Source organism: Alosa alosa, chromosome 19 (assembly GCF_017589495.1).
Source record: "Alosa alosa isolate M-15738 ecotype Scorff River chromosome 19, AALO_Geno_1.1, whole genome shotgun sequence".
Taxonomy (NCBI): domain Eukaryota; kingdom Metazoa; phylum Chordata; class Actinopteri; order Clupeiformes; family Clupeidae; genus Alosa; species Alosa alosa.
The window spans coordinates 28592016-28618795 of record NC_063207.1 but is presented as its reverse complement, the minus strand read 5'-3'; the positions used below and the strand labels follow the sequence as shown (position 1 = coordinate 28618795).

Here is a 26780-nt window from a genome sequence, read left to right as displayed (position 1 = left end):
CAGCTGAGCGCACTACTCTCTGCAGAGTACTACAATCTCTAACTGTGGAGTTCCCATACCAGGTGATGATGCTACCAGTTAGAACACTCTCAACCGCTGAAGTGTAGAAGGCCTTCATGATGGATGTAGAAACTTTGAATTTCCTTAGCTGACGGCGAAGTAGAGTCGATTGTCTGGACTTCTTCAGAACATATTGAGTGTTAACAGTCCATGTTAAGTCTTCAGTAATGTGGACACCAAGGTATTTAAAACTTGTGACTCTCTCTACAGGTTGCCCGCTGATCATTAGTGGGTGTAACTGTAGTTCTGCTGCTGCCTTCTGTAATCCACTACCATTTCCTTGGTTTTATTGATATTCAGTGTCAAGCTGTTAGATTGACACCACTGTGCCACCTCATCAACCTGATCCAAGTAGAACTGTTCATTGTTGTTACTAATCAGGCCCAAGATCACTGTGTCATCTGCAAACTTGATGATGGAGGTATGACTACTGTTGGCTTTGCAGTCATGTGTGTAGATGTTGTACAGCAGTGGACTCAAAACACAGCCTTGGGGAGCACCAGTGCTGATGGTTAATGAGTCAGATGTCAGACCCCCACTCTAACCACTTGTGAACGGTTGGTGAGGAAGTCAAATATCCAGTGACACAGGGTGGTGTTCAGTCCTAAGGCCTTCATCTTTGTGACCAAGGTGGTGAGGTACTATCGTGTTGAATGCTGAACTAAAGTCAATGAACAGCATCCTCACATAATTCCCATTCCCTCCTCCAGGTGAGTTAAGGTGGTGTGCATGAGGTTTGAGATGGCATCCTCTGTAGACCTGTTGGCTCTGTAAGCAAATTGGAGGGGGTCAAGGAGGCAGGGAGGGATGAGCAGATAATGTTTTTCACAAGCTTCTCAAAACACTTCATCACTGTAGACGTCAGGGCTACTGGGCGGTAGTCATTCAGACATGATGGACTTTTGTTTTTCGGTACTGGAACAATAACAGACTGCTTGAGGCAAGTAGGAACTGTCTCTTGAGCCAATGATGTGTTAAAGATATAAGTGAACACAGGAGCTAACTGAGCAGCGCAGGATTTCAAAACCCTGTTAGAAATTCCATCCGGTCCAGTAGCTTTTCTACAATTTACCCTCCTAAAGGCATTGCTCACATCGACCTCAGAGACACAGAAAGGTGCATCCTCATTTGCTTCACATGCTGCAGCTAGTCCAATATAGTCTGTGTTTTCATGTCAAAGCGAGCATAAAAAGCATTAAGTTCATCAGGGAGGGCTTTACTCACATTCATCATAGGAGGGACTTTCTTTCAAAGCCAGTGATGGTTCGAGTCCTTTCCACACTTTCGTGCTGGATCACCCTCCAAGAAATCAGCTTCAACTCTGTCTCTATAGCCGCCGGCTTAGCATCTTTAATTGCACTCGTAAACTATAAGATGCTGCTTTGTAATCCGTCATATCCCCTGAAATAAGCCCAGCATTATAAGTCATGGTGCGTGTCTTTAATGCCGTTCTCACTTCTCTATCCACCCATGGTTTCTGGTTAGGGAAGCTTCGGATCTTTACAGTTGGGATGATGGAATCAGTTAGCAAATTGATGTAACTCAATGATACTTCCGTAAACTCATTGATGTCAGCAGAGTTCGTCTTGAACATCTCCCAGTCAACGCTGCTAAAGAAGGGCGTCCTGTAGCCTGGCTTCCGATTTGTCAGTCCAGCTTGACCTCCTTCGTCACTGGGGGTCCGTCCGACTTCTCTGTTTGTACATAGGCAGTAGGAAAACAGCGGCATGATCTGATTTTCCGAAAGCTGGTAGAGACTTCGCTTTGTAACTGTTCTTGAACTGTGTGTAGCAGTGATCCAGTGTGTTGTCACCACGTGTAGGGAAGTGAATGTGTTGAATAAATTCAGGCATGGACCGGTTCAGATGTACTTGATAGAAATCACCGGCCACAATAAGCGCAGCTTCAGGGCACGCATGGTCTAACACAATGTACTTATATTGTACACTTACTTCCGATACGTACATATCAGTAACAATGCTGCTGTATTGTGTAGGTGGTGCGACAGTTTAAAGAAGGTGGCTTCAACACACTGGTGTCCACATGCGTGGGTGAGGAGGGTCTGGACATTGGCGAGGTGGACCTGATTGTGTGCTTCGACGCCCAGAAGAGCCCCATCCGCCTGGTGCAACGCATGGGCCGCACTGGCCGCCGCCGCCAGGGACGCATCGTGGTCATCCTGGCCGAAGGCCGCGAGGAGAGGGTGAGCTGTAACGTGTATGTGTGTGTGTATCTGTGTGACTGAGTGCCAGTGTGTATGCTTGTGTGTGTGTCTGTGTCAGTCTATGTCAGTCTGTGTGTGCGCCTGAGTCCTTGTGTCTGCTTGTGTGTCTGTGTTTGTTTCTGTGTGATTGTTTTTTGAGTGTGTGTGTGTGCGTGCTTCTGTCTGTTCATTTTTACTCTTCTCTACATAATAAAGGAATGAAACGAGGGAATAATATTCCAATGGAAGGTACTGTAAAGTCCTGTTTCCATGAATCATACATAATATTTGCCCATATCATCGGCCCATGTAACTCAGCTCAGCTTTCCAGTAATTTGTCATGCAGTGATGCACTGCCAGACTGATGTCTGCCTGTGTGAGACATTTGCTCACTTTTAAATCGTCCATCCAATCTCTCCACTTCCAGACCTACAACCAGAGCCAGAGTAATCGGCGCAGCGTGAACAGGAGCATCCTGGAGAACAATCGGAGCTTCCACATGTTCCCCAACAGCCCACGCATGCTGCCCGACGGCCTGACTCCCACCCTCCACAAGATGCACATCACCTGTGGCCAGTTTGAGGCCAGAGACACAAGCCAGCGAGCCAGCAAGGGCCGGAAGTCAGTGGCAGGGGGACGAGAGTCCCTTGTGCACCCCAGCACTGTAGGTGAGATCTCACTGGACAAAGACAGAGACTCAAGCCAATGCACTGACAAACCATTTGAACTGTGTATTTGCAAGAATCTGACGATATCACATGATATTGCAATACCGTACCTAAGCCTATATATTGCAATTTTTTACTCTAATTTGGGAAAAATTGTGATAGTATAAAGAAGACACCACCATATGCATGAAATTTAAATAAAATAGCTTAATACAGTAAGTTAACTAAAAAAGTAAACAAATTAAATACAGGACATACAGCAATGTCACACATACAGACTGTATTGACTGTATAGAACAGTCATGGTATATATTATAACTAATACTTCATATAATAGTAAAATCATATACCGGTAGTGCTGCAATCATTACGGTATGGGGGGAAAAAGTAGTGTGATTCTTAGGTGTGCACCCCTACAAACCATTGGCTCTTGATTGAACACTGTAGGTCCTCTCACTCCTCCACCTCCTGCCACCTGCTTGTTCTGCCCCACTATTCGTGGGGATTCTCATTTTTGGCTGCCATTCCAGAGAGCCAGCAGCAGATTTCCAGCCTCTCTAAGCCTATTGATTAAAGCTCAGGAATCACTAAGAGACTTCAGAGACGAACATCTTTAAAGGTGTGAAGCCTGTATGATGTGACAGACTTACATGATCATTGTGGGCTATTTGTCTCCTCTTTAATGCATGCTTTTAATGCATGCTTTTTGCACAAATTTCATTTCATTGTGTCATTTAAATACCGACATACCTTAGCTTGAAGCACTTACCCACTAATGTTAACAGACATCTCTTCTCTGTCCATATGCGTGCAGTTTGCCCTATTTTCTTTTTTTCCATGAAGAGTGATATAATTTCAGTTGCTTAAGTGCTGACAGATGTACTTTTATCACTCTTCTGTGTACTGCCAACTTCAGGCTCTTTATGGCTTTGACTTTGGTGAGTATGAGCTAATTGGAAATCTGAAGCAGAGATTCTCATGATCCTGAACATTCCTCAGGGAATGGTTTAAATTGAATACCAACCCATTGGCATCATTTTACCTTTGTGATCGTATGGCTGTACGTTAATAGCATGGTCATGATAGACAGGGGCCATGGGCTTCATCACAGCTAAAGGTTTTCAGAGGTATGTGGTAGGTGTGGTTTGTATTACATTCCTAGTGGTCCCTTTTTGAACTTTTGAGTAAATAAAAGGGAAGTAAGCTCACTCCTTCAGGGTATGCAGTTCTGCAGACTGTTGATAGGCACATTTTTTCTGTAGAATTTTCTGTTCATACATTGGTTTATGTTAAAGTGGTGCAGGTATGGTGGAGCAGCGGTAACGTCATCGACAATCGACAATTGGTAGACCGGGGTTCAATTCCCGTCGTTGCAAGTCTGCGTCGATTTGGATAAAAGTGTCTGCTTATTATCAGTCAACTTTAAATTGAACTTTTAACTTTGTAGAGTGCCACAGAGGAGCACTCTGAAGGGCTTATTTGATTACCGGTACTCTTTTCCCAGTTTGAGTATCTGACATAGGCAGGTCATCCCCATTTCAAAACAAGCTATGCATCTGCATCTTGCACCTTACATCTCTGCCATCAACTATACAATGACACTGCTAAAAGCTAAAAGAGCATGCTCACGGTCTCAGTGGACGCGCACAGGTCGACTCGCTTGTCTTGACCCGAGGAGGTCTTTATGCAAAGATTACTGCACATGAGGGCTGACCTTTTAAGCTGATGCTTCAGCGATAGCATTCACTGATGTCCGTCCGTGTGTGTGTGTGTGTGTGTGTGTGTGTGTGTGTGTGTGTGTGTGTGTTTTGCTGCATGCAGTGAGAGGTCCTGAGGAAAGCCAGAGAAGAGATGGCTTCCTGACTCCAGCTGAGTTCTCTCTCTGGGCGTCCACCATGCGGCTGAGCGACGACGAGCCTCAACCAATGCTCCCCCAGACCCACTTCCTGTCTTTGTCCACAGATGCCTCTCCGCAGGTAGACACCACACTCCTCACACACCGCACACACACCTCACCTACTGCTTACTCCACACATCGTTCACCCACCGCACACCCAACACAAACCCGCCATCCCGCTGACCAGCAGTTTGAAAACGAATGAACACCGAGTCCTACCTGCAGAGGTTATATTGGGTAGGGAAAGCGTAGTTTTTTAATGTAATAATGTGTAGTCTGAATGAATACTACTGTGTCCTAGTTGGTCCCAGTGCATACGTCCTCATATGTTTCGAATGTGTTGGAGAGTGTTAATCTGCTTAACATCTGCAGTCTTTCAGTGTTAAATGATCACTGGGGAACATTTAGCCTTCTTGTGTGCTGTAATAAAAAAAGAGTGTGTGAGTGTATTTTGCACTCACTTATATGTGCATGCATGCTGATGTATGATTCTGAGCTTGTGTATGTATGTGTGTTATTGCAGGAGGAGGCTGCAGCTGGACCTAAGCGAGAGTTGTCTCTCTGGGAGTGGAGGCACTGGCAGAATCGGCCACAGCATACGCACAGGCTGGGCCACTCGGATCGCTGCCTCCACTTCACCGCCCTCATGGACCTGATCGACAACCTGAAACAGGAGGAGGTGAGGAGGGCGCCTGAGGGATGGGTGTGGGAACGGCGGGGAGTCAGACATTAAGTCAGCACAGTGGAATGGTTCCTTTTGAACAAACCAGTTCTTTTTTACAAAGCCCTACACTTCAAGAGTCCGCAAATCAGTAAATTCTGTAAATGCATCAGCAGTTACTGCAGTTACACAACTGTGTAAGAACAAACCATGCAAAGAGCAGCTGTCCTTTGAAACTGGTGAATCCTGTCCTTCATGAAAATCTTTAGTTATTGTATAACAGTATAAGTAAGTGTTTTGATCCCGTGAGGGAAATTTGGTCTCTGTATTGATCCCAATCCATGAATTAGTGAAACACACAGTGAGGTGAAACACACACTAATCCCGGCGCAGTGAGCTGCTTGCAACAACAGCGGCGCTCGGGGAGCAGTGAGGTGCCTTGCTCAAGGGCACTTCAGCCGTGCCTACTGGTCAGGGTTCGAACCGTCAACCCTCCGGTTACAAGTCCGAAGCGCTAACCCAGGGTTCCCGCGGATCCTTAAAAAGTCTTAAAAAGTATTCAATACAACTTTCGGTTTTTAAGGCCTAAAAAAGTCTTAAATTGACTGGAATGTCTTGAATTTTTCCGAAAAGGGAGGTATTACATTTGTGTATGGGACTGCCAGCGAGTCGAAAGCGAGTGAAATGTCTACATCGGTTTTAGGTGTAATTGTGGCTCTAAGGCTACTGAAGGAAGTGTAGTGGTTGCAGAGTGAAGATGTTTTTCACAGGTGTCGTTAAAGGTGTGAAAATGGTAAGAATATGTAAAAATATGCCTTACGTTTTGTGTTGTAGCGAGGGCTGAGAGATATACGTGGGTAGCCTATGCAGCGATAGAGCCTGAGAAGGAGCTGGTAAGCCAGTTAGCGATAGGGTGGCCCTACGTTCGGTTTAGGCGGACAGTTTAAAAGCCCTGTCCAGTGCAGTCTCAAAGCCAGGCGCTCATTTGTCCTCCTTTTGGAGTTAAGCTGGGCTTCTAGAATCTTTGCTTTCGGCGCAGCATCGTTTCACAAATTATGGGCCCAAGACTGCTGGTCAAATTATGCGGTGCTTCTGTCACTCGTCTGATAATTTGCTGCGCAATTTATGAAGGAACCACAGACCGACAGAGGAAATACACATTAAGTTGATCTGTTGCATCTCTAGCGTGTTTTGCTGGCCTAGCCTAAGTAAATATCTGTCTAAGTTATAATAGGCCTACCTGTAATACCTGTCTGCATCTTGCTTGCCAGCCGTTCCCAGTACCATAAAAGTTGTGAAATATAACCGCATATTTTTTAATGTCGTGACTGGCTACATAAAAAAATCTGTAAATGCGTTCATAATATGTGCATGCTTGAGATGAAACCAGCAGGTTTTACAATGTTTCAGTCAAGCTTTAGTTGGTTTAAATACAACTGGTATGCAAAATATAAAGAAGTGGATTAACTTTGATTTGCTGTGCTGCATATGGGACAATAGATGCCTATTAAGGTTAGTAGGCTTATTAAAATATTTAAATAGTCTACCTTTGAAAAAAAAATTGAAGGGAGTCCAGTCCAGTACACATGTTTGGCAAGTAGCCTAGGCTACTACAGACACAGGTGAAGAACAGCCTCAGACAGTAGCACAACCAGATATGTACAGCCAGCTTCAAAAGCAAGCAGCCCAGACCCTAAAATTGGGCATTTATAGCAGTGAAGGTAAATACACAATTTTTTTTTTTTTGCCAAAATATATTTGGTAACGTCTGTAGACATCCAAAATGGGGTGGGTGTTAAAATTAGTAGAAAAAAACTATTGCATAAAACAGTTTTAAGTTGTATCTTTTTTGCCGTGGTATAGTCTTAATTTTTCCATTTAGATGTCTTGAAAAGGTCTTAAAGGTCTTTAAATTTGCACTTGGAAAATGTGCAGATACCCTGTAACCAATAGGCCACGGCTGCCCAGTTATATTGTATATAACCTATTTGCCTAATGAAAACCCTATTCAGTTTGAACATCTAGGCACATTTGAGTGGCAGACAGAATAGAGCTGTTCCTCCGAAGGACAGAGCATCTGTCAGTAAAAGGCCTCTATTTAGTCTGCATGCATTTGTCCTTACTGTGAAAGGGAAGCGCTAGTAATTACCGGTATGTCTTCTCTGTAGCTCTTCATATTTGACAGTACTGATGATAAGTACTTTCTTTCATGGCCTCTAATGTAAAAATGTAAGCCTTTCAGTGTAAGCCTTTAGTTCTTATTTTCTCATTTATGCTTAGAGTCCAGAAAATGGAACTATGATGAAATAATATATTTTTTTTTTTTCACTGAGCCCACATGTGAGATATGAGTCACGTGGCCATGACTGCTAAAACCTATATCGCGGTGCCTTCACTAAAGGAGTTCAGTGTTAACCAGAGCAAGGCCCAATTGGGCAGGTACTGCAAGATGCTCTTTATTGATCGCTACCTCTCCAACCACAATAAAGCCCACACAGCCCAGAGAATACATAGAGATGTGAAAGGGCTCTCGATGTAGACTCTCGCATCGCTAGCAGTAGGACCAACACAACCTTGATTAAAGTGGTTGAACACATGAGCTTGGATCACATGTCTGTGTCTGGTTGGTACGGTAAGAGCAGCACAGTTGGATATCCATCAGTAAAAGGTCAGTGACAATGGTACCCCATATTGCAAGGATTAAGGACCCAGGCCCAGGGTATTAAATGCCAGATCGAAAGGCGCTAGCTAGGGCAGACATCTAGACCACTGACCTGATTAAGGTGCTCTGTTTTGCTTTGTTTTGTTTGGTTTGTCCTCCTTGAGGGGCTCAGGTTTGTTTTTCTTTTTTTGCAGAACATCTGTAGTAGTGTTGTAAGGGTTGTTCTGATTACATTCACATTTGGAGTACAGCAAGAACGTATTAGTGTGAAGCTGTTGCATCTTCATGTTCCTCATCTCATGCTGCTATTGCTTTCATTGATCAGACATTAGGTAGGTGTTTGCTTTGCTCTTGAGTTGTGATATTAACAGTACAGAAACAAAAAATATATGGAAGAAAAAAGATTGATTAAAATCCTCAGAGAATATCTGCAAGTGTAGGTGCAGCCCTTCTGTCACCTCTGTGGTGAAGGACCCACCATTCACCTCTGCTGCCCTGTGATCCCATCAGGGTTAATGATCTTATTAAAGGTGACTGTGTCAAAATGAATTTAAAGGGTCAACGGGTCATCCTCTGCACGACCCAGCCCCATGTTTGCAGGTTAATTGCAGTATTGCATTATGCAGTATACAATTATTCCATGTTCAGAAACAAAAAAATAATATCAATTTGAAGATTGTGTTTGCCTTTTCTTTCAAATGCAATCATTTTTCAGGATAATGTCAAGCTTTCTAATAAATTGTACTAAAGCTTGATCATTGTATACCATAGTATGACCATACCATAGCATGTCTGAATATACTGTTATATTGGTGTGCTAATGCTGTCAACATTAATGAGAAGAAGAAAAATACAAAGGATAAGAGTAATAATAAGAAGACTATTAATGTTCTAAAAAGGCTGTTTTACAAGACAGTGTTAATCAGTGCAACCATCATACAGTTCAACAGCAATGTTTACTGCAAGGAGAATGAATCTGTATACTATTTTCTCTCAAATATATAAGTATAAAGAATTGTTCATTTTTTGCTTTATTGAATTTATTTTTGAACAAAATCTATTATTATGCTGATAAAATGTGTATAGAATCTGATCATTTTAGCTGGTTGAAACACCTTATTTGCCTTTGACCCAACTGTAATTTAGTGGTATAGTCATTGATACCTCAAGAATCTTCTTTTGGATCTCTGTGTTGACTGGATTTGTTGTCATGGAGACAGTTCAGTGTAGCTTTTGTGTTCCTAGACCCATAAGGGAAGGAAGTGTTTTCTCCATCCAACCCTAGAAAATTGAATGACCCCAAAGATTTACAATTTAACTACCTGGGACCTCAATTCCAGCCTCATACGCATTTGCTGATGCGGAGACATTGAGTCCTGATGACTTGTCTGTATAGCTTTCAGTTCTGTCCTGCACTAGAATGTCCATAAGTGTAGGCGAATTCACACCGTCACAACAAACTGAAAAAAGGTAACATCGAGCACCTGTTGTTTTGTTCAGTTGATGATTTCTCTGTATTAGATAATCAGATTTATATAGAAAACTTCAGTCTGTTACCACCTGTATTTAGGTGTTAACCTAAATAAATTGTTCTTTTTTTCTTCCTCTGAGGTGTGTTGCTCAACCTACAGCTGGTTTCTTGTGAGGGTTAAAGCTCACTCTCAAACTGCCAAATCCCAGATTTGGGGTGAAGATTAGGCAAAAAGGCTTGTGTGTGCACAGGCTCCAGGGCCAAGGTGGACATTTGGAGGAATTCGCCCTGCATTGCAGGCTTTTGTAAGAACAACACAGAAGAGCCAGGCCGCCTTGTGTGAGAAAACACACTCAGATATGAGGCGTTCATAGATAACCAAACTCTCAGACAATGGCGTACTTGCAAATGTATCTGATTGGCTGACTTTATGAATATTGTGTCATTGATGTCATCGGTTGTACCTGTTCCTGTATGGACTAGTATTTTGTTGGTACATGCCCCATATTGAGTCCAGCTTTGGCAGACTTCCCCACAAAAATTACTCCTGTAATAATAGCAATAGACCTAGACAGATTCTGACTTTAACTGAAATCAGCCTTCCCTTTGACTGTCAATGGGGAAATACTGGTGCTGTATATCCCCTAGGTATCCTAAAATCTAAAAACAACTTACTAAATAATAATCACTGGTAGCATTCAACCATTACATGCTATTTTGAGCACTAAAAATATTGTGTACTTGACCTACCATTTTTTTCTCTAAGCTTCTAATGTATCCTTGACTAAACGTCTAGTAATTGACTTCTCCCCAAACACCTTTAAAAAAAATATGCTTATGAAATATTTATTATGCTGAGTGATCTCATTAGACAGATGAAAGAGTTGTGAATCAGACTAATTGCTGTGTCTACTGTACTGTAAATTTCTTATGTTCATTTGTTTCTCTTGTCTATACATTCTGTAGATTTAGATTTTTTAGCATGACTTTATAGACACCTATGCTACTTCCAGGTGTGACTCTCTGGGCTTTCACACCTTCCCATTGTCGCTTATGGCTGCTCCAAATACTCAGAAACTATTTGATTAGCATAACATTTGGCCAGGTGCAAGGCGGGGTGCTCGTGACTAATGACCGTCTAGGAGGATCAGCCCTTGTGACCTATACATCTACTCCATATTCATACGGAAATAGAACAAGAGGTCACGCCCCCTTTGTTCGTAACATACTTGAGTTTGGGTTATTTCCATGTTTAGCTACAGATACGAGTTTGGGTGAAGCTTGTCTCTTTCCCTTGCTGCGCATCACTGAACAAATAGAGCCTGTTTCCTGATTGGCTCATCTCATTAGACAGATCTCATCTTGCTCTTTCACCCCACATGCAGAGAGCAGATGCTTTGTGTGTGTTTGTGTTTGTGTGTGCGCTATTAACTTCATGCTCTTTGCCAGTCAAAGATGCCCTCTCAACTTACTCCTGAGGTAACGTTATACAGGGCTTAGTTACATGGCCTTTTTCCTCCTGTTTCCAACCCACAGCCAGCCACAGAGATGAACAAAGGGGGATGCTGATTCTCAGGAGGAGAATGAAAGTAGAACTAATGAGAGGGAATGAGTGGGAGAGAAGATGGATAGAGAAAGACAGGAGGGCTGTGACAATAACATCACTGCAATACCCCGATCATGTGATGCCTAATGACCAAATAGTTCATGCTAACAGGCTAGCAGACTTCCACAATAGTTTGAGCTATTTAGATGATATGTCGTCACAGCCCTAAACGACAGAATGTAATAAAGACATAAAATATAAAAAGATAAAGAGCAAGAAATTGTGTCCTTATGCGTGTATGTCTGTGTGCTATATAGTGTGTGTGTGTTTGCTTGAGAGTAAGAGCAATGCAGGATGAGGCATGTTTATGTTATCTGCCTTTGTTCATCCAGAGGGGCACAGTGCTCTTCCACTCTGTTTTCCCCCTTCATGTCTTTCCTGCTCCTGCCTGTGTGACGGGAGACACAGGGCAGGCAGGCTCCTCTGCTTATGTAAGACTTCTCAGAACCATTACATAACCCGGGGAAGCGCAAAGTAGGCCAGCACGGCGCGACCTAGATGTGCACGCACGCAGCCCGGGTGGGGAGGGGGGGGGGGGAGAGGGAGAGAGACGGAGGTGTGTGAGGGAGAAAAAGAGACAGAGGAGTGAAAAATAGAGAGAGATGTTGATAAATCATTTGTTAAGCTGTGATTCTTCAATGTGTATGTTTTCTGTATCTGTACTGTAATGCCATCCTACATTTAATGATTGCTTTGACAATACAAGTGGCTATTTGTCATATCAGTAAAAATGTAATAGAAAAACAGATAGATAGCAGCAGATGGCTGAGAAGAGGAGTCACAAACCGTGTGCTCTGGTCTTACCCTCTACAGCTGGGAGGGAAAAAAAGGAAACCACGACAGGCTGATTGAATTTATATTAATTCCCTTAAACAGGCAGTGGAGGGCCCCAGCTTCATCATGGAAAGTAATGAACTCAGAGGTGCTCTCATGTCAGCGGGTGGGCAGCCTGTGTGCTCACAGCTCCTCGCTCACTCTTCTAGTGTGGACTGGCAGATTCACAGTGTACTAAACCACATATAAAAACAGCATTTATTAAGAATTATTATTATTAATTTGGCTATTATTATTAATTTGCCTTTTATTATTATTATTATTATAATAATTTGAGGGCAGCTGTGGCCTACTGTTTAGCGCTTCGGACTTGTAACTGGAGGGTTGCCTGTTCGAACCCCAACCAGTAGGAACGGCTGAAGTGCCCTTGAGCAAAGCACCTAACCCCTCACTGCTCCCCGAGCGCCGCTGTAGCAGGCAGCTCACTGTGTCGGGATTAGTGTGTGCTTCACCTCACTGTGTGTTCACTGTGTGCTGAGGGTGTATCACTAATTCACGGATTGGGATAAATGCAGAGACCAAATTTCCCTCACGGGATCAAAAGAGTATATACTTATACATACTAATGTCAGTGTGTATGTATAGCCCAAAGCCACCCTTGCAAAATGGTAAAATATGTCATCTGTGGTGGTAAGATAAATTGTTACCATAAACTATAATGAATCATTCTTAAGTTACTTTGTCTATAGCCTTGTGAAATGCAAGGTTTACCTTTTGTTTGACGAGCACATTTCATCTTTTCTTTCTCAATCAATCGTATCACAGTAGGCCCAGTTTCCATCAAGGAAACCACTAAGTGACCTGGAAAGATCTGATCTTGGACTCATTGCAAATGTGTTTATACAACCACACATCTCACACTCCCTTCAAACATTGGTGACCCATAACATTGGTTGGAAAAGCAAAATAAGAGTCAGCAAGCATTTTGCTAAAGGATAAGAATGTGCAGTGAAACTCTTCAGAGCAGTATTGAGTGTTTCAAGATCTTTGACTGGTTGACCTGCTGCTGTCCTTTTTACAATCTGAACTTGCTGGCATGGCATCTCTGGCTTTCAAATGCTGACGGAGCTTTACAAAAGTAAAGTTTTTACTCCACTAAACACACCTTGGTAATGTTTTCTGGGTTTTGGCTGGAGCATAAGGCTACTGAGCTTACGCTCTTAAGAGAGATTATCCAAAGCCATTTGAAATAACAAAATTTCCCAGAAAGTTGGTGTGGTCCTTCAAAGTTTTTTTTATCTTCTTTGCTCTCTACCCTAGAGTTAATTAAGATGATACATACCCTTTTCTTCTCTCTGTGTGCAATAACCTGCTGTTAGCCTAGCTTAGCATTTTTGGAAGTGGGTTATTCTAGTTATCCTATAGCTAGCCTATAGCTGAAAGGGAGCTACAGGATAACTGGAGCAACCCTTTTCCAGTGAATTATGCCAAGATAGGCTAACGGTGTGAAACTGGGCTATTGCACGGACAGAGAAGAGTAACTGGGGAAGACAGAAAATAAACTAACTTCCCAAAAAGATGACGTGTTCCTTAAAATCTGAGATGTCATTGCGTCGTAGTTTGTTGGTTGTTTTATTGAATGTCTTAGGTTTACAATATATATTTGATATAGACCCTTAACAGACCTTAATGTGTTTCTAAATGGTTTCCTGTTGAAATGTTCAAAACCAACGCAGATACTTTGAAATGAAAATTAATCGGACTTAAGCTTAATGCTCTACAAAATGTCGTCTTTAAAACATGTTTTTTAATTTTTGTTTGTCCCCAAGTTGCCATTAGCTCAATGCTGTTTTCTGTGCAACCAGAAATGCCTTAGGAATGCACATTGTTTGTTTATGCTGTTGAAAGGGTCTAAAAACTCTGTTGTAGTTGGTCTTCTCTCTAATGTTAAGGCAAAGTCCTTTTATGCAAGTCCCTCCACTCGGCGGCCATATTGTAACGCTTTTTGGGCACTTATCGAGCATCTATTTCGACAGAAATGTGCGTGCGTAAGGCTTCACGACACAACCTTGCTCTAGCGGCGAGATCGTAACACATGATTGGCATGATGTATTCACAACACACTACATGATTGGCACAATGTCAACTTTTTTTGCTGCGGAAGGGGCGGGATATGTGTAGACAACTGCCATATTGGCGTTACAAACTAACCCTATGCATTTCTATTCTATTTCTTCAGGATTTTTTGAGTGCTCTGTCTCCTCATTAGAAAGTCTCTCTTTAAGGCTAATGTTGTGCTTGTGTTATTCACAGGGTCAGTGTAGCTATGAGGCAGAGCTGATGCCTTACCTCCACAAAGAGGATGTCGTTGGCTTCCAGGAGGATGACCGGTGGGGAAAGCTCTCCAAAAGACAAAAAGAGACTAAACTGTTTCCCACAAAATTAAGTAAAAACACAAGATTTTCCCACACATCCACTTGTTCAGCGGGGTTAGATGAGGATATTTTCAAAGAAAAAAAGCCAAAGGTGGCACTTGAGAGTCCCTGGACCATAGTCAAGGATAAAGTTCCGCCTGAGATAGTTCCTGATTCCAGACATGACAATAGAGACCTAGTAACCCAAAGTCAGTGTTCCACTATCAGTGCCCAGCCACTGATGGATATGGACTTTGACTGTGTCTTGCACAGCGACGAAGACAGTAGCCCAACGAAAAAGCCGTTAGGAGAAGAGTTTAAGGTGAGTATTGGTGTCACAGATGGCATAGAGGTGAAGCAACCAAGAACGCAATCAACCTCTGTTCCTCATTGTGAGGAACAGCCTGAAGAGCAGAACTCAGAATTTGAGGAACTGTTTTATTTACCAAAATTGTGCAAGAACTCTACGCTTAAGCCCTTCAGAGAATCCTCAGCGAGTTTGACAACAATTCTAGAAAATGTCAAACAGCTTCTTTCCATATCCCCACCCCACATCACTGTTGATGTTGAGTTTTCTCTGACTGATGCATCTCCCAATCATGAAATAACCAGAGATTCAAAGGTTCAACCAAATCTACTGCATGAAGATGAGCCATTCCAGATCAATTTCTGTTTGGAGGAAAATTATGATGATGCTGATGCTGATGATAACGATGACAGAACTGAACTGATGGAAGTAGATTCTGTGGAACATGAAGTTAAAGAAATGTCTGCAGGTTCCCCCGACCTTAATGAAAGCACCTGTTTACCAAAGCTACAAAAAGAGCCTACTGAAAGCTTACGAGAAATGACAAGTCCAACCTGGGATGAGGTTTTTGAGGACGAGAACAAAGAGTCAGAAGTTGAAGATGACATTAAACTTGTCCAGCCCTTGGAACACGCAGGCTCAAAAGACCCTCTTCAGCACAGTATCATGGATGAGAGTGTTGACCTATTTGGTGACGATGAAGTATTTCTTCAAGTTAGTTTGCCAGATATACCTACTCCTGACAAGAACTTTTCCAACCACACTGCCAGTGAACTGTTGAGGGTCAGAAAAGGACCTGAGGAAAGCCCAGCAGAGACTGTTTTCAAGGCCTCAGCAGATTCCACACGAATATCCAACACCATGTCACCTAGCGATGTCCACCAACAACCTGTCCAGAACTCTGAGCATTTCGACCTCTCTCAAGACTTTTTCTCTGTGAACTTTGACCTTGGATACTGTCTTGAAGATGAAGATGAAGATGAGGAAGAGGATGAGGTTGAAGTAAGGGAACACCTGCAGTGTACTCCACCTCTTCTTGCCAAGTCTGAACATGAGAACACACAAAAGACATTACACAAACCCGGCCATGCCATCACTACTCCTATGCACCTGCGCCCAGTCTCCGTCACCACCCCTGGTAGTTGCCTGAAGCAGACAGGGGAGGCTTCGGCTCTTAGTGTCAAAGACTACTATTTCCTCTCGCCCAGTCTCACTCTAAAGCAGAGGTTAGCCATCCGATCAAAGACCTCTACACCATCTCATGCCACACTAACATCACATGAGAGACGTCCAGAGACTACTGCTGCACACCAGTGCCTCACTAGTGCTCAAAGAGAAGCCCAGTGGAGCACTTCTCGAAAGTCTTTGCTTCCCAAAGTAACACTCCCTGCAGATCAATCAGTTCACTTCCCTCAAACAGGTTAGATGGCTTTTTTTCTTTTCAAGTCTCTTGTTCTGTTTTGTTCTTGTATTCTCAAATTTAGCATATTGAGAAGGCATAATTGATATGATATCAAGGCCTAGTGGTGTGTCTTAGAAAAGCATCTAATTTTGTCCGTGTCAGATGTCTTTCAAAAAAGTAGATAAAACACTACGGTAGCGAAAGAGATGAAAAGAAACTCACCCATTCTATGAATGATCTACTCAGGACTTTTGAACAAACTGCTCCTTAGCCCAGAACTAATCCAACCCTTAATCTAATAAACTTGAGGTTTTTGTGTAGTGACCTAGATTTTTTGACAGCAGAAATATGTGGGCCTTTTTTGTTGTAAAAAAATTGTAATGGGAAAATGCACAACTGTAGCCTTCACAAATGTGTTGCTACCTCTTTTTCATTACATAAAAATCAATGCTTGTATTTTTCTTTTCCTGTCAGTTTTGCCAAACCAATTTGTGAAAATAGGTCAGCAAGAATGCATACAAAAACTTTACCTTAGCTTCGCTATAATAACACAATGTTCTTTCCAGAGAAGAGCTCTTATGCCCTACTGACCTCCATGCCCCTCATTCTGTGGAATTGGATTTTTATGTGCCTTTTATGTGCCTTTTATGTGAGTTTTGGTGTGGTGATGTCTCCTTGCTTGTGTAAATGTGTCTGGGTGTTTTTTATGTATTCAGGGAATCTGTGCATGTGTGTGTGTGTTTGTATGTGTTTGTGTGTGTCACTTGTGCATATGTGTTGCCATATTTAAATCTGTATCTTCTGTCTGTCTTGGGATCCTTCCCAGAGCATGCTGCCAGTGACAGTGAGGATGACATCATCATACGGAAGCGGAGTAGACAGGGCCAGCTCAACCCCCTCTCCTCCCCAGAGGTGTGCTCCCACCCCTGACATACACACACACACACACACACACACACACACACACACACACACACACACACACACACACACAGGTACATGTGCACACAGACACACTTTTTTTAGCATTCATCTCATTCCCTAGCCTTGAATCCTCTCTGACTTTGCAGAGAGTCTGGCCTAGATCCGTAGGCGTACGTTTATTTCCGGGTGGGAGGGCACAGTTTGAGGTTTAAAATCATTGGAGTTCCTTTGAACCGTTTTGAACCAATCACTAACAACCGGCGTTTCGTCATACAGAGAAGTTTCTCTGCATCATAATCGCTAAATCACTATTTTTCAAACACTACGAAGGCTCGACACAACATGAAACTTTGATCAAAGTATCATCAGTGTCTCTACACATGAACTCGAGCATTGAGAATATTGTTGGTGTACACAGAGTTTACTAAAAGAAAGGTTTTGAACAACTCACTTGTTTTTTCTGCTCGCTGCCATGTGTGGAGTGAGTTGTCCAAAATCTTTCTTTTTAGTAAACTATGTGTACACCAACAATGTTCTCAATGCTCGAGTTCATATGTAAAGACACTGATGATACTTCGATCAAAGTTTCATGTTATGTCGAGCCTCCTTAGTGTTTGAAAAATAGCGATTTTGACGCGACCATGTAGCCTACTAAACTAAAGTTTGACTTGGGTACGTTCGTAGACTATTTCAAGTGACAAAATGTATGACTAAAGTTTAGCTGACGATATAACATCCTACTCGACTGTGACTTCGTTCGTGACACTCCTGTTAATAGGCTAAACTAGAAAGAGCTAAAATAACTCACACCAACCTTATTTGCGCCTTTTATTCACATTTGCTCAAAGATTTCATAAGTATAAGCCCTTTTCGCTCCCTACGTTGATGTATTCCAAGCAGTCTGCTTCGGGGGCGGGGACATAGTAATTGAAACACCATGCCTGGGTAACATAATCGCTCTCAGGGACGCCCTCTGTTCGCTGGTTGGTTCGGCTGCCCAACCTCCGAAGGAAACGAGGGCGAATCAACCTATTCCAGACGGAGTACTGTAGGGAAAAGAAATCGAGCGGAAGTACGTAGGCAGGCAGAGGCCAGGCTACTCATTCCCACCTGTGCTTAACTATATCTATACCACTCTATATCAATCTCTACTCTCACTATATCAATCTCCACTCTATATCTGCTGAACCACCATGATGATGAAGATCATTGAGTCGTGCTGCCTGGAATCATCATTTTTCTAGCCTGACGTAGCCAACTCCATTCTATTCAGAATTTGAGTGGAACTGGAGCATTTGGATGTGATTATAGGGTGTTTAAACCGATAAATTCTTCGGCACAAATTGAATAGACCTAACAAATCAGAGCGAACGAAATAGCCTACCGTGAATCCTGTAGACAGTCAAAACATCCTTCTTCTTGACAAATACCTTAATCTCTGTTTTCTGTTCTGCAAAGTTATTGCGCGGTCATTATCTTGTACAACAGATATTGCGATAGCGACATCTAAATGTTTAGCTTTTCTAGGAAGCTTTTTTTCTGTAAACAACAGTGCGCTCGGGTCACGTGAATGAATAGGCACATAGATGTTTGTCGAAGGAGCAAGGTTGGGGTTAAATTCGGGCTGGCTTTCAGGCTAATTATTTTCATCTACAGTTCTGGAAAAAATTAAGAGGCCACTGCACATCTTTCTGATGTCAGCCTACAGTTGCTGAGTGACATTCAAATGAGTTGACGTTCATATTAAAATTTGCAGTGGTCTCTTCATTTTGAAAAATGATCGTCAACTCATTGCATTCACACAAAGCAAGGCTGGGCAGCAGTAGACAGGCAGAGAGTTGCAGTTCATATCCAACACCTCTGTGTTGATTAGGTCTGCCAGGTCTGTGTGTGTCTGCCATCAGGTCTGTGTTTCTATGTAAGAATAAGTGATATCATTATGGCTGAGATTCAGCTGTAGGCTGGGTGCCGCAGGTCGTCACGCAGAGTGTGTGTTTGTGTGCGTGTGTGTGAGAGATCGCCAGTCGGGATGACTCATGTAATGCCCGTCATCCAATCAGAAATGAATGAATAGCTCTACTGAACCTAACTGTTGATTGCATGAATGCATGATTTATATTCATTTGAATTGAATCATCATATTCATGAATATAAATACATGGTTTTCTCTCTATGCCACCCCTGTTAACTGAATCCTTTTCCTCTGTGTGCTCACAGCAGTCAAAGGTCTTAAGTGATGTGGACTCGCCTGTACAAGTAATAGGAAAGCGTGTTCTTGCCCCACGCAATATCATGGTAACAATGGTAACCTACATTATTTCATATCGATTCAGTTTTACCTAATTCAAATAAGACATGGCTTTTGGAATAACTTTCTTGATTACAGTGCATGCATGGGTGCTTGCTACGTTTGCTTTTCTAAGTGATTCATACTGTAGATCATGATCATAAACCTAGACACAAACACAGGTGACAACTGAGGTGAGATGGTTAATAAGATACTCACAACTACTGTAATATGGTGTTTTAATAAGGATTTGAATGTTTGTTGCTCGCCCTGTTTCTGCAGTCTGAGGAGAGTGATGTGGAGGCCTTATCAGATGATGACTTCCAGCATAAGTCCCTCAGACAGCCCAGAGCTCAGCCTGCTCCCAAACATTCCAACCCAGGGCAAACATCAAAGGTTAGAGAATGTCTATTTCTCATGAAGTCTCTCTGTCTCTGGTCCTGCAATGTGCTGTGTGAGAGGGGGAGTGGCTACAGTAAAGCGGACAAAGCCAACCTGTACTTCTTTTACCGATATATTTAACAATATCTTTCGCATTACTTATCCAAATAACGGCAAACTTGGCACTGCACTTACTCATGCCCGTACCAAGACACCTGCCAAGTTTGAAATCGAAAAGACGAACGGTTCGAACACACATACACACACACACACACACACACTGACACACAGACAGACATACGTTCCTGTAATTTATAGATAGATGTGCTTTTCTGCTAGCAAACTGAAAAACATCGGATTGAAATACTCAGGTAGACCCAGGTAGATTTCACAACAATGAATGTAGTCATCAAGCTGCAGAGGATCAGTAAAGTCACCAGCGAGATTTATGTTGACACATTTCCCAGGGGACAGTCCGCAGAAGGGCGCGTCAGTTCCTGGACGATGAGGCAGAGCTGTCTGAGGAGGATGGGTCTGTTTCGTCAGATGAGGAAGATGATGAAGAGCAGAACCGGATGCTGGAGGGCTTTGTGGTGGACAACAGCCACCTCTCCCAGGGCCTCAACGGTACATTTCCAGTGTGTCACTATGGTGTTTAACACGCTAATGTATGATGACACGCTCACTTGTGACACTCTCTTCCCAATCAGGATGGGATCTCTCTGTTTTAAAAAGATCAAACAATACTTGTTAAAGTATAATAGAAAGGTTTATACTTTTTATCTTTAAACACTAAAAAGTATCTAATATAGGCATTTTAGATGGAACGACTGTTCCATCTAAATCAGTTTAGCTGTTTAGTTTAACATTTACTAGTACAAGTTTAACAGGAGTGAACTAAGATATTAGTCCTATTCCCACTATGCAGTATGGTCCTAGTCTCTGATCATAAAGAAGAGTTAAAGCAATGGCACATTAGTTAGGCTGTTAGGAATTTGGCTCACCCTTCTTATTGTTATTGTTCAAGTAACTTTAATCATTATGACCGCCGCTAGAGCTTTTTGCAGAGAGAATGTGCAGGACTGAGTGGCAGTCATATTTTGTACCGCTATGCGGTACATCTTGTTCTATGACTGATGCATCAGCTATTACAGTTTTATCACCCGGAGAGAAGAAATACTCTTTTCTGATTGGCTGGTGGGGTGGCTATTAATTCTGAATAACGGGACACCTATGAAGTAGATCTGGTAAAAAAAAAAAAAAAAATCCATATCAATGAATGGTAATTAAAACAACCATAGTAGGCCGAGGGCTGAGGCTGGAAGCAGGCTTCGCAACAATAAAATCAACTGTAAACAAGCTAACTGCCCATGCTATCATTGTTATAGGGCCAAATAAATTTGTACAACAAACTGAACAAGTCGGCTTCTTTTTAAACGGAACCGCTTGTTTCCTTTGCATGCTATAAAGGCATGACTATTGCCTATAGTGGCAACCAGGTGATAAGTGGGATAACGGCCGCCGAGGTGTCCTGTTATACGGAATTAATAGACTCCGCTCCGCTGTGCGTCGGGGAGTTCTTTGTCCCTCGCCCTCGTCCATTAATTCCGTATAACAGGACACCTCGGCGGCCGTTATCCCTTACATAATCTGAGTAGGACTTAATGCAAATGTACAGTACTGAGAAAATGCACACACCTAAGAGACACTATAAACTCTTTCAGCTCAGACTCAGGATCCATATAGAATGCACATGCAACAATGACTGAGTTGAGATGACTTGAGATTAAAAAACAAAGAATTAGGGTCCTTTGTGAAAACAATTTAAAAAATGCTCCTCAATGTAAAATTGCAAAGAATTTGGGGATTTCCTCATCTATAGTACCTACCATTAAAATATTCAAACAATCTTTACACAAGGGACAAGGCTGAAAAGCAGTATTGTATGGCCATTATCTTCGGGGCTTCAGGTGACACGTAAAACCAGACCCTATTCTGCGTCAGGAAAACTTTCAATAACCATTGTCTATGGACAGTTATACAATCTATCCAGAAATACTGGTTCTAGTTGTACCATGTAACGAAGAAACCATATTTAAACATGATCCAGAAACACTGCCATCTTCTTCAGGCCCAAGGCCATTTAAGATGGACTGAAGATCTCATCTTAAACCTTAATCTGTATTCAGATGCATTTTCCTGGTTGAATGCTTTACAGTTCAGTGTTTCCCACAGAATTGAATTCTATTTGTGGTGGTAGGTTTGCAGAATTAACTTAAATGCAACAGTTTTGAACAAATTAGTGCAGCATGATTATGATGCTAACCAGATTTAAGCACAATTTAGCACAACCTGGAAAATCATTGTGTGGTGGTCAATGTTGATATTGTGGTGGGCCGCCACAAATAAGTCAATGTATGGGAAACACTGTAGTTAAATGAAAAAGGAGGTTTGTGTTTGTGTATGTGTCTTTCATGGCAAGGTAATCTTTTTCCGTCTGTAGATTCTGAGATGCAGGGTATTTACCTGAAGTCAGTGAGAAGCCCAGCTGTCCCTGGCAAATTCAAAATGGTGTATAAACCCACCAACAACATGGATGTTTTCTCACAGGTAGCGGCCATTGAAGAAAATGTCATGTCCATGAAAAAAAGCACATTGACTGACCTCTGTGTATGAAATGCGCTATAAATAAACTTGACTTGACAGACATCGTAACTACTCTCACTACGTCACTATGTTATTGGTAATCCAATGTTGTCCTACAATGATAATGCCTGACTGAAAATGTTATAAAAAAAAACCTGATCTTGAGCTTTAATAGAGAACATTTAATAGATGCGCCCAATCGACTTCATTGTGTTAGTCTAGAGTCTGCAGATGTTGTGTAATTGGCCTCAGATAGCATCTTGTTTGTGTGCTGAAGGTGCCCGAGCAGGACGAGTCGTACGCGGAGGACAGCTTCGTGGTGCATGGCAGCGACGTGGAAATGATGGGGAGCAGTGAAGGAGAGGAGGAGGAGGTCAAGTTAGCAGAGCTCATTGGTGAAGACTCCTATGTGGATGGCAGGAGGAACTATGCAACCCGGCGCAAGGCTCAGTTCAGGGAGGCCAGGGGTAGAGAGCCGATTCCCGAACCCGCCAGGAAAACGAAACGCTCACGGATCATTCGGATGGAGGACTCCAGTGATGAGGAGCAAGGAGAGGGTGGGCTACCCATGAAGCAGGCTGCCCCAGCCTCCCCTGAAGCAGCCAAAGAGAAGCAACAACTGTCGGTCTTCAAGACGCCTCTACTTCCCCCACAACCCTCTGCTGTGGTGGGGAAGTCCAGCTCTCATGGGCCCAAGCCACAGCTGAACCCACTGGAGGAGAGGAACCGCCAGAGGCTTCAGAACCAGGCACGGCTCTCAGAGGAGCTGGACTTTGACGTGATGCCCTCCACCCTACGAGACAAACTACAAGTATGAGCAAATCATATTTTGATAATTTTGGCATAGCTAGAGCTTAAGCCCATAAATAGGTTGAGTGTGGAAAGCAAAGTAATACCACTGTGACTACAATAGGGATTTATGTGACTTAACAAACAAGCAAATAAATAAATAAATCTTCTATGCATGTATATATGAGCAGGGGCACACCCTCACTGTATTATATAAATATTCTATACTAATACTTAGTTAATAATATAAATACAAACATGTGTCCAGGCTGGCAACTCCCTCCTGTCTGTAGGGCACAGTCTCGGGCCGTCCCCGAGCCCGTCTCCGTCGGCGATTGGCCCGGTGTGTGTTCTGGTGGACAGCCGGTGTATCTCCAGTGGGCCGGAGGTGGTGTCGGCGCTGCGTTTGCGGCATGGTGTGACGGCACAGGTCTGCTCACTCGATGGCTGCGACTTCGTGGTCAGCAACCGCATGGCAGTGGAGCGGCAGACCCAGGGAGAGGTGGCGGCGGCCCAGAACCGCAAGAGGCTACTGGAGCGGATGCACAGCCTGCAGGGCCTGTTCGAGAGGGTCTGCCTCATCCTGGAGGCTGACCGAACACGCCCAGGTAAGGTTAGGTTAGATTAGAGACCACGAAATGCAGTTTGCGTACATGTATAAATATAAATAGAACACTACGGGTGGGATAGGGTAGTGCAGTTGTCACATTACCATTGCAATTGTCACAGAACATGATGTTTTGTTTTTCCCCCTCCGCTTCGCCTCATGGCCACATTACCAATTTGAAAATATATTGTTTTCTGCTGTCGGCCATTATCTCTTACATAAATTATTCCCAGAGAAAAAGATTGCTAAAAATGGTCTCACAGATCTTAATAACAGTTATAATGAGTGTTCAATGCAAAGAGAGTTAGCTGCTTGCAGTAGTTAATTGCCCATGCAAGAGGACATGTGGTGACTTCATTTTCTGTCTGGGGATTTTGTGATAAAAACTGCTATAAAAAAACACTACTGGAGAAATTATTTTGCTTTACCGGCCCCCTGTATAGTGCAATCACTTTTCCCGGTATGAAAAACGTCCTCAACCACCTCTTTAGATTAAAGCTTCAATCTGTCTGAAAGCTTATTAAATATGTTCAGGATTTCTCTGAGCTCATGCATTGTTATGATCTTCAGTTCAGTCTGCTTGAAAGCAGTGACTAACTCTCTCAAAGTATATGAGAGCATATGCATATGGTCAGCCTGTCTCTGACACGCAACACACAAAGCTAGGTGTCAGAGCTGACGCTATGTCAATAAAGATGGAGATATAGATGGAGATAAGTGTTACTCTTCAGGTGAGGAAATTACCTTGTTATGTGCCATTAAAGCTCTTCCCAGATGGGGACTTTTACAGTAGAAACCCACCCTTTAATACCATTAGGCCCCAGGCCCCCAGACAGACGTTAATGCAAGACTAGGACAGTCATGCTATTTCTGGTCCGAGAACAGCGGTTTAAACCCATTGTAATCCAGAACTAGGTGTAATCCCTGTCTGAGAAACTGACTCTTTAAATCTTGGCATTGGCGTAATCTTTGCCCCTGCAGGAGTAGATTGTGCCTCTGAGTGGAGTCCGGTGAGGAAGGAGGGCAAGTGGAGGTGAGGAGGTTAGGTCAGCACCGGTCAGCACCAGAGGTCCAGTGCAACCCCATCCCCACCCCCGTAGGCCACTGGAGGCGGTGGAGGATTTGATGTGTTAGTAGGTCTGTAGAGTTTGGGGGGAGCTCTCATTGTCAGTGCTTGAAGGTGACTTTGTTCATTTTCTTGTTCATGGCCTCACCACGCGAGGCCTCTGGAGGTAATTCTGCGTGTGTATGGGTCTGTAGGAGGCTTGTACGAGGGCTGTCATTGGCAGTGCATCTCTTGGAGGCACATGTAGGGAGGCAGGGCTCCTCCACTGGAGCAGAGACCAATGCTCATCCGCCCCACTTCACAACTTTGCATATTTAAAGCATGGCAGTCGCCAAGAGTCTTTCGTGACTCCACAAATTCACCGTGCGACCATTATCATGTTTTTTTTGTTTTGTTTTGTTAGTGTTGGTGTCAGTGTCTTTTTTTTTTTTTTTCTCTCATTAAGATAACAAGACCGACCAAGTTGGCTGTTTTTCGACCAACAGAGAATGGATTCTTAAAAATTAGAAAATTCGTTGAGCCTTGGTGTTCAAAATGAAGAAATTAAGAACTTTTTTATCTGATTTCTCCTCCATAAGAGTAATGGTGGCAAATTAAAGTGAAAAGTCAGATCACAATCTCACCATAACTCAATCGATGTCTTTTTTTTCTAATTTAGATATCAAAATGACAAGTTATCTTTACTTGTAGTTGTCTAAAGTGTTGATGGCATAATATGCAATCCTATCAAACAAATTCAAGTGAAAACCACTTAGGTTGATGTTGAGCTCTGTCGTCCTCAGGAGAAGCATCTCGCCCATTCCAGCGCACGCATTACTATGACAGCACGCTGGGGGGGCTGGTGCAGGCGGGCATCAGGCTACTGTCCAGCACGGGGGCCGAGGACACCGCTGGCCTGCTAGCCGAGCTGGCGCGTGTGGAGCAGAGGAAAGGCCAGGCTATTAGCGTGCCCCTTGAGGTCAAAGGTCACCAGCAGCAGCAAGCGCTGCAATTCTACCTGACGCTACCCTGCGTCAGCTACATCAACGCCCTCAACATGTGCCACAACTTTCCATCCGTCGCCCAGCTCGTCGACAGGTGAGAACACCCACATTCTCACTTTGTATTTAGCAGACCCCTTTATCAAAACTAGGTGAGACCACCCACATTACACTTTTAACTCATTGAGTGCCAAAAATGTAATATTACGTTTTTCCTTCCCATGCGTTGAGTGCCAAACATTTAATATTACGTTTTTAGCTTTTTTTTTTTAATTATGAAACTAGACACTCTAACACACCTTATATGTGATTTTGGGAACTCTGTGATTAATGGAAATGAAATATATGACGATCGAAAACTCATGAAAACGCACAATCTATACGCACTATAACACAGAATATGCTGTGGCTGTACAAAAATCATCAACAATGGTCTAGATTGCTGGCACTCTAGGACAAAGCTCCCAAAAACGGCTTGGCATTCAATGAGTTAACTATGAAGATTGTGTTAATTTTTTTCCTCAAAAGTACAGGTAAGTTAAGGTTAAGGTACACCTTTTTATCAGCTTGTGAGATATCACTAGTAATGTAACTCAGCCAGGAACGTTACTTCATAATACTTTCGTAATCTGCTATTTGTGAGATGCCTCATACAGGCATTAATATCCAAATATCAACAAATGAAAAGGTGAAAACTGAGCCTTTATCTCTCGAGGCCACATACAGTGATTCTGAAATGCATGATAATAATTGAGCCTCTCTCCTATAGTCTGTGGGTGAGCGTCTAACTGCTTATATCAGGGCCTCTCTCTGCCTGACCTGTAATGGTGTAAAATACGATCCTCGTTATCTTACATCTGTCTGTTTTTCAAACGAACTGTATCATTTTCAACACCATGATGTACCCAAGTGTATCAGAGCACATCTGCTGGTTGCTCTACTTCATTCCTCTCACTGTGGAGGTAATGGTGAAAT

General features: G+C 42.9%; 1 protein-coding gene across 6 annotated transcripts in view; it reads left to right on the top strand.

The window, feature by feature from the left end:
* Positions 1-26780, top strand: part of fancm (FA complementation group M) — a 62546-nt gene that overhangs the window by 33461 nt on the left and 2305 nt on the right. For 2 of the 6 annotated variants that reach the window (XM_048228618.1, XM_048228616.1), the window contains exons 10-22: positions 2057-2263; positions 2691-2931; positions 4753-4907; positions 5352-5507; positions 14316-16143; positions 16952-17037; positions 19267-19353; positions 19619-19732; positions 20185-20344; positions 22221-22327; positions 22641-23174; positions 23421-23760; positions 25608-25902. In XM_048228618.1, coding sequence (XP_048084575.1) covers positions 2057-2263; positions 2691-2931; positions 4753-4907; positions 5352-5507; positions 14316-16143; positions 16952-17037; positions 19267-19353; positions 19619-19732; positions 20185-20344; positions 22221-22327; positions 22641-23174; positions 23421-23760; positions 25608-25902 — 4310 coding nt within the window. Of the gene's footprint in view, positions 1-2056; positions 2264-2690; positions 2932-4752; positions 4908-5351; positions 5508-14315; positions 16775-16951; positions 17038-19266; positions 19354-19618; positions 19733-20184; positions 20345-22220; positions 22328-22640; positions 23175-23420; positions 23761-25607; positions 25903-26780 lie in introns of those variants that run through there. The other 4 variants (XM_048228619.1, XM_048228620.1, XM_048228621.1 and 1 more) reach the window with 4 other exon arrangements.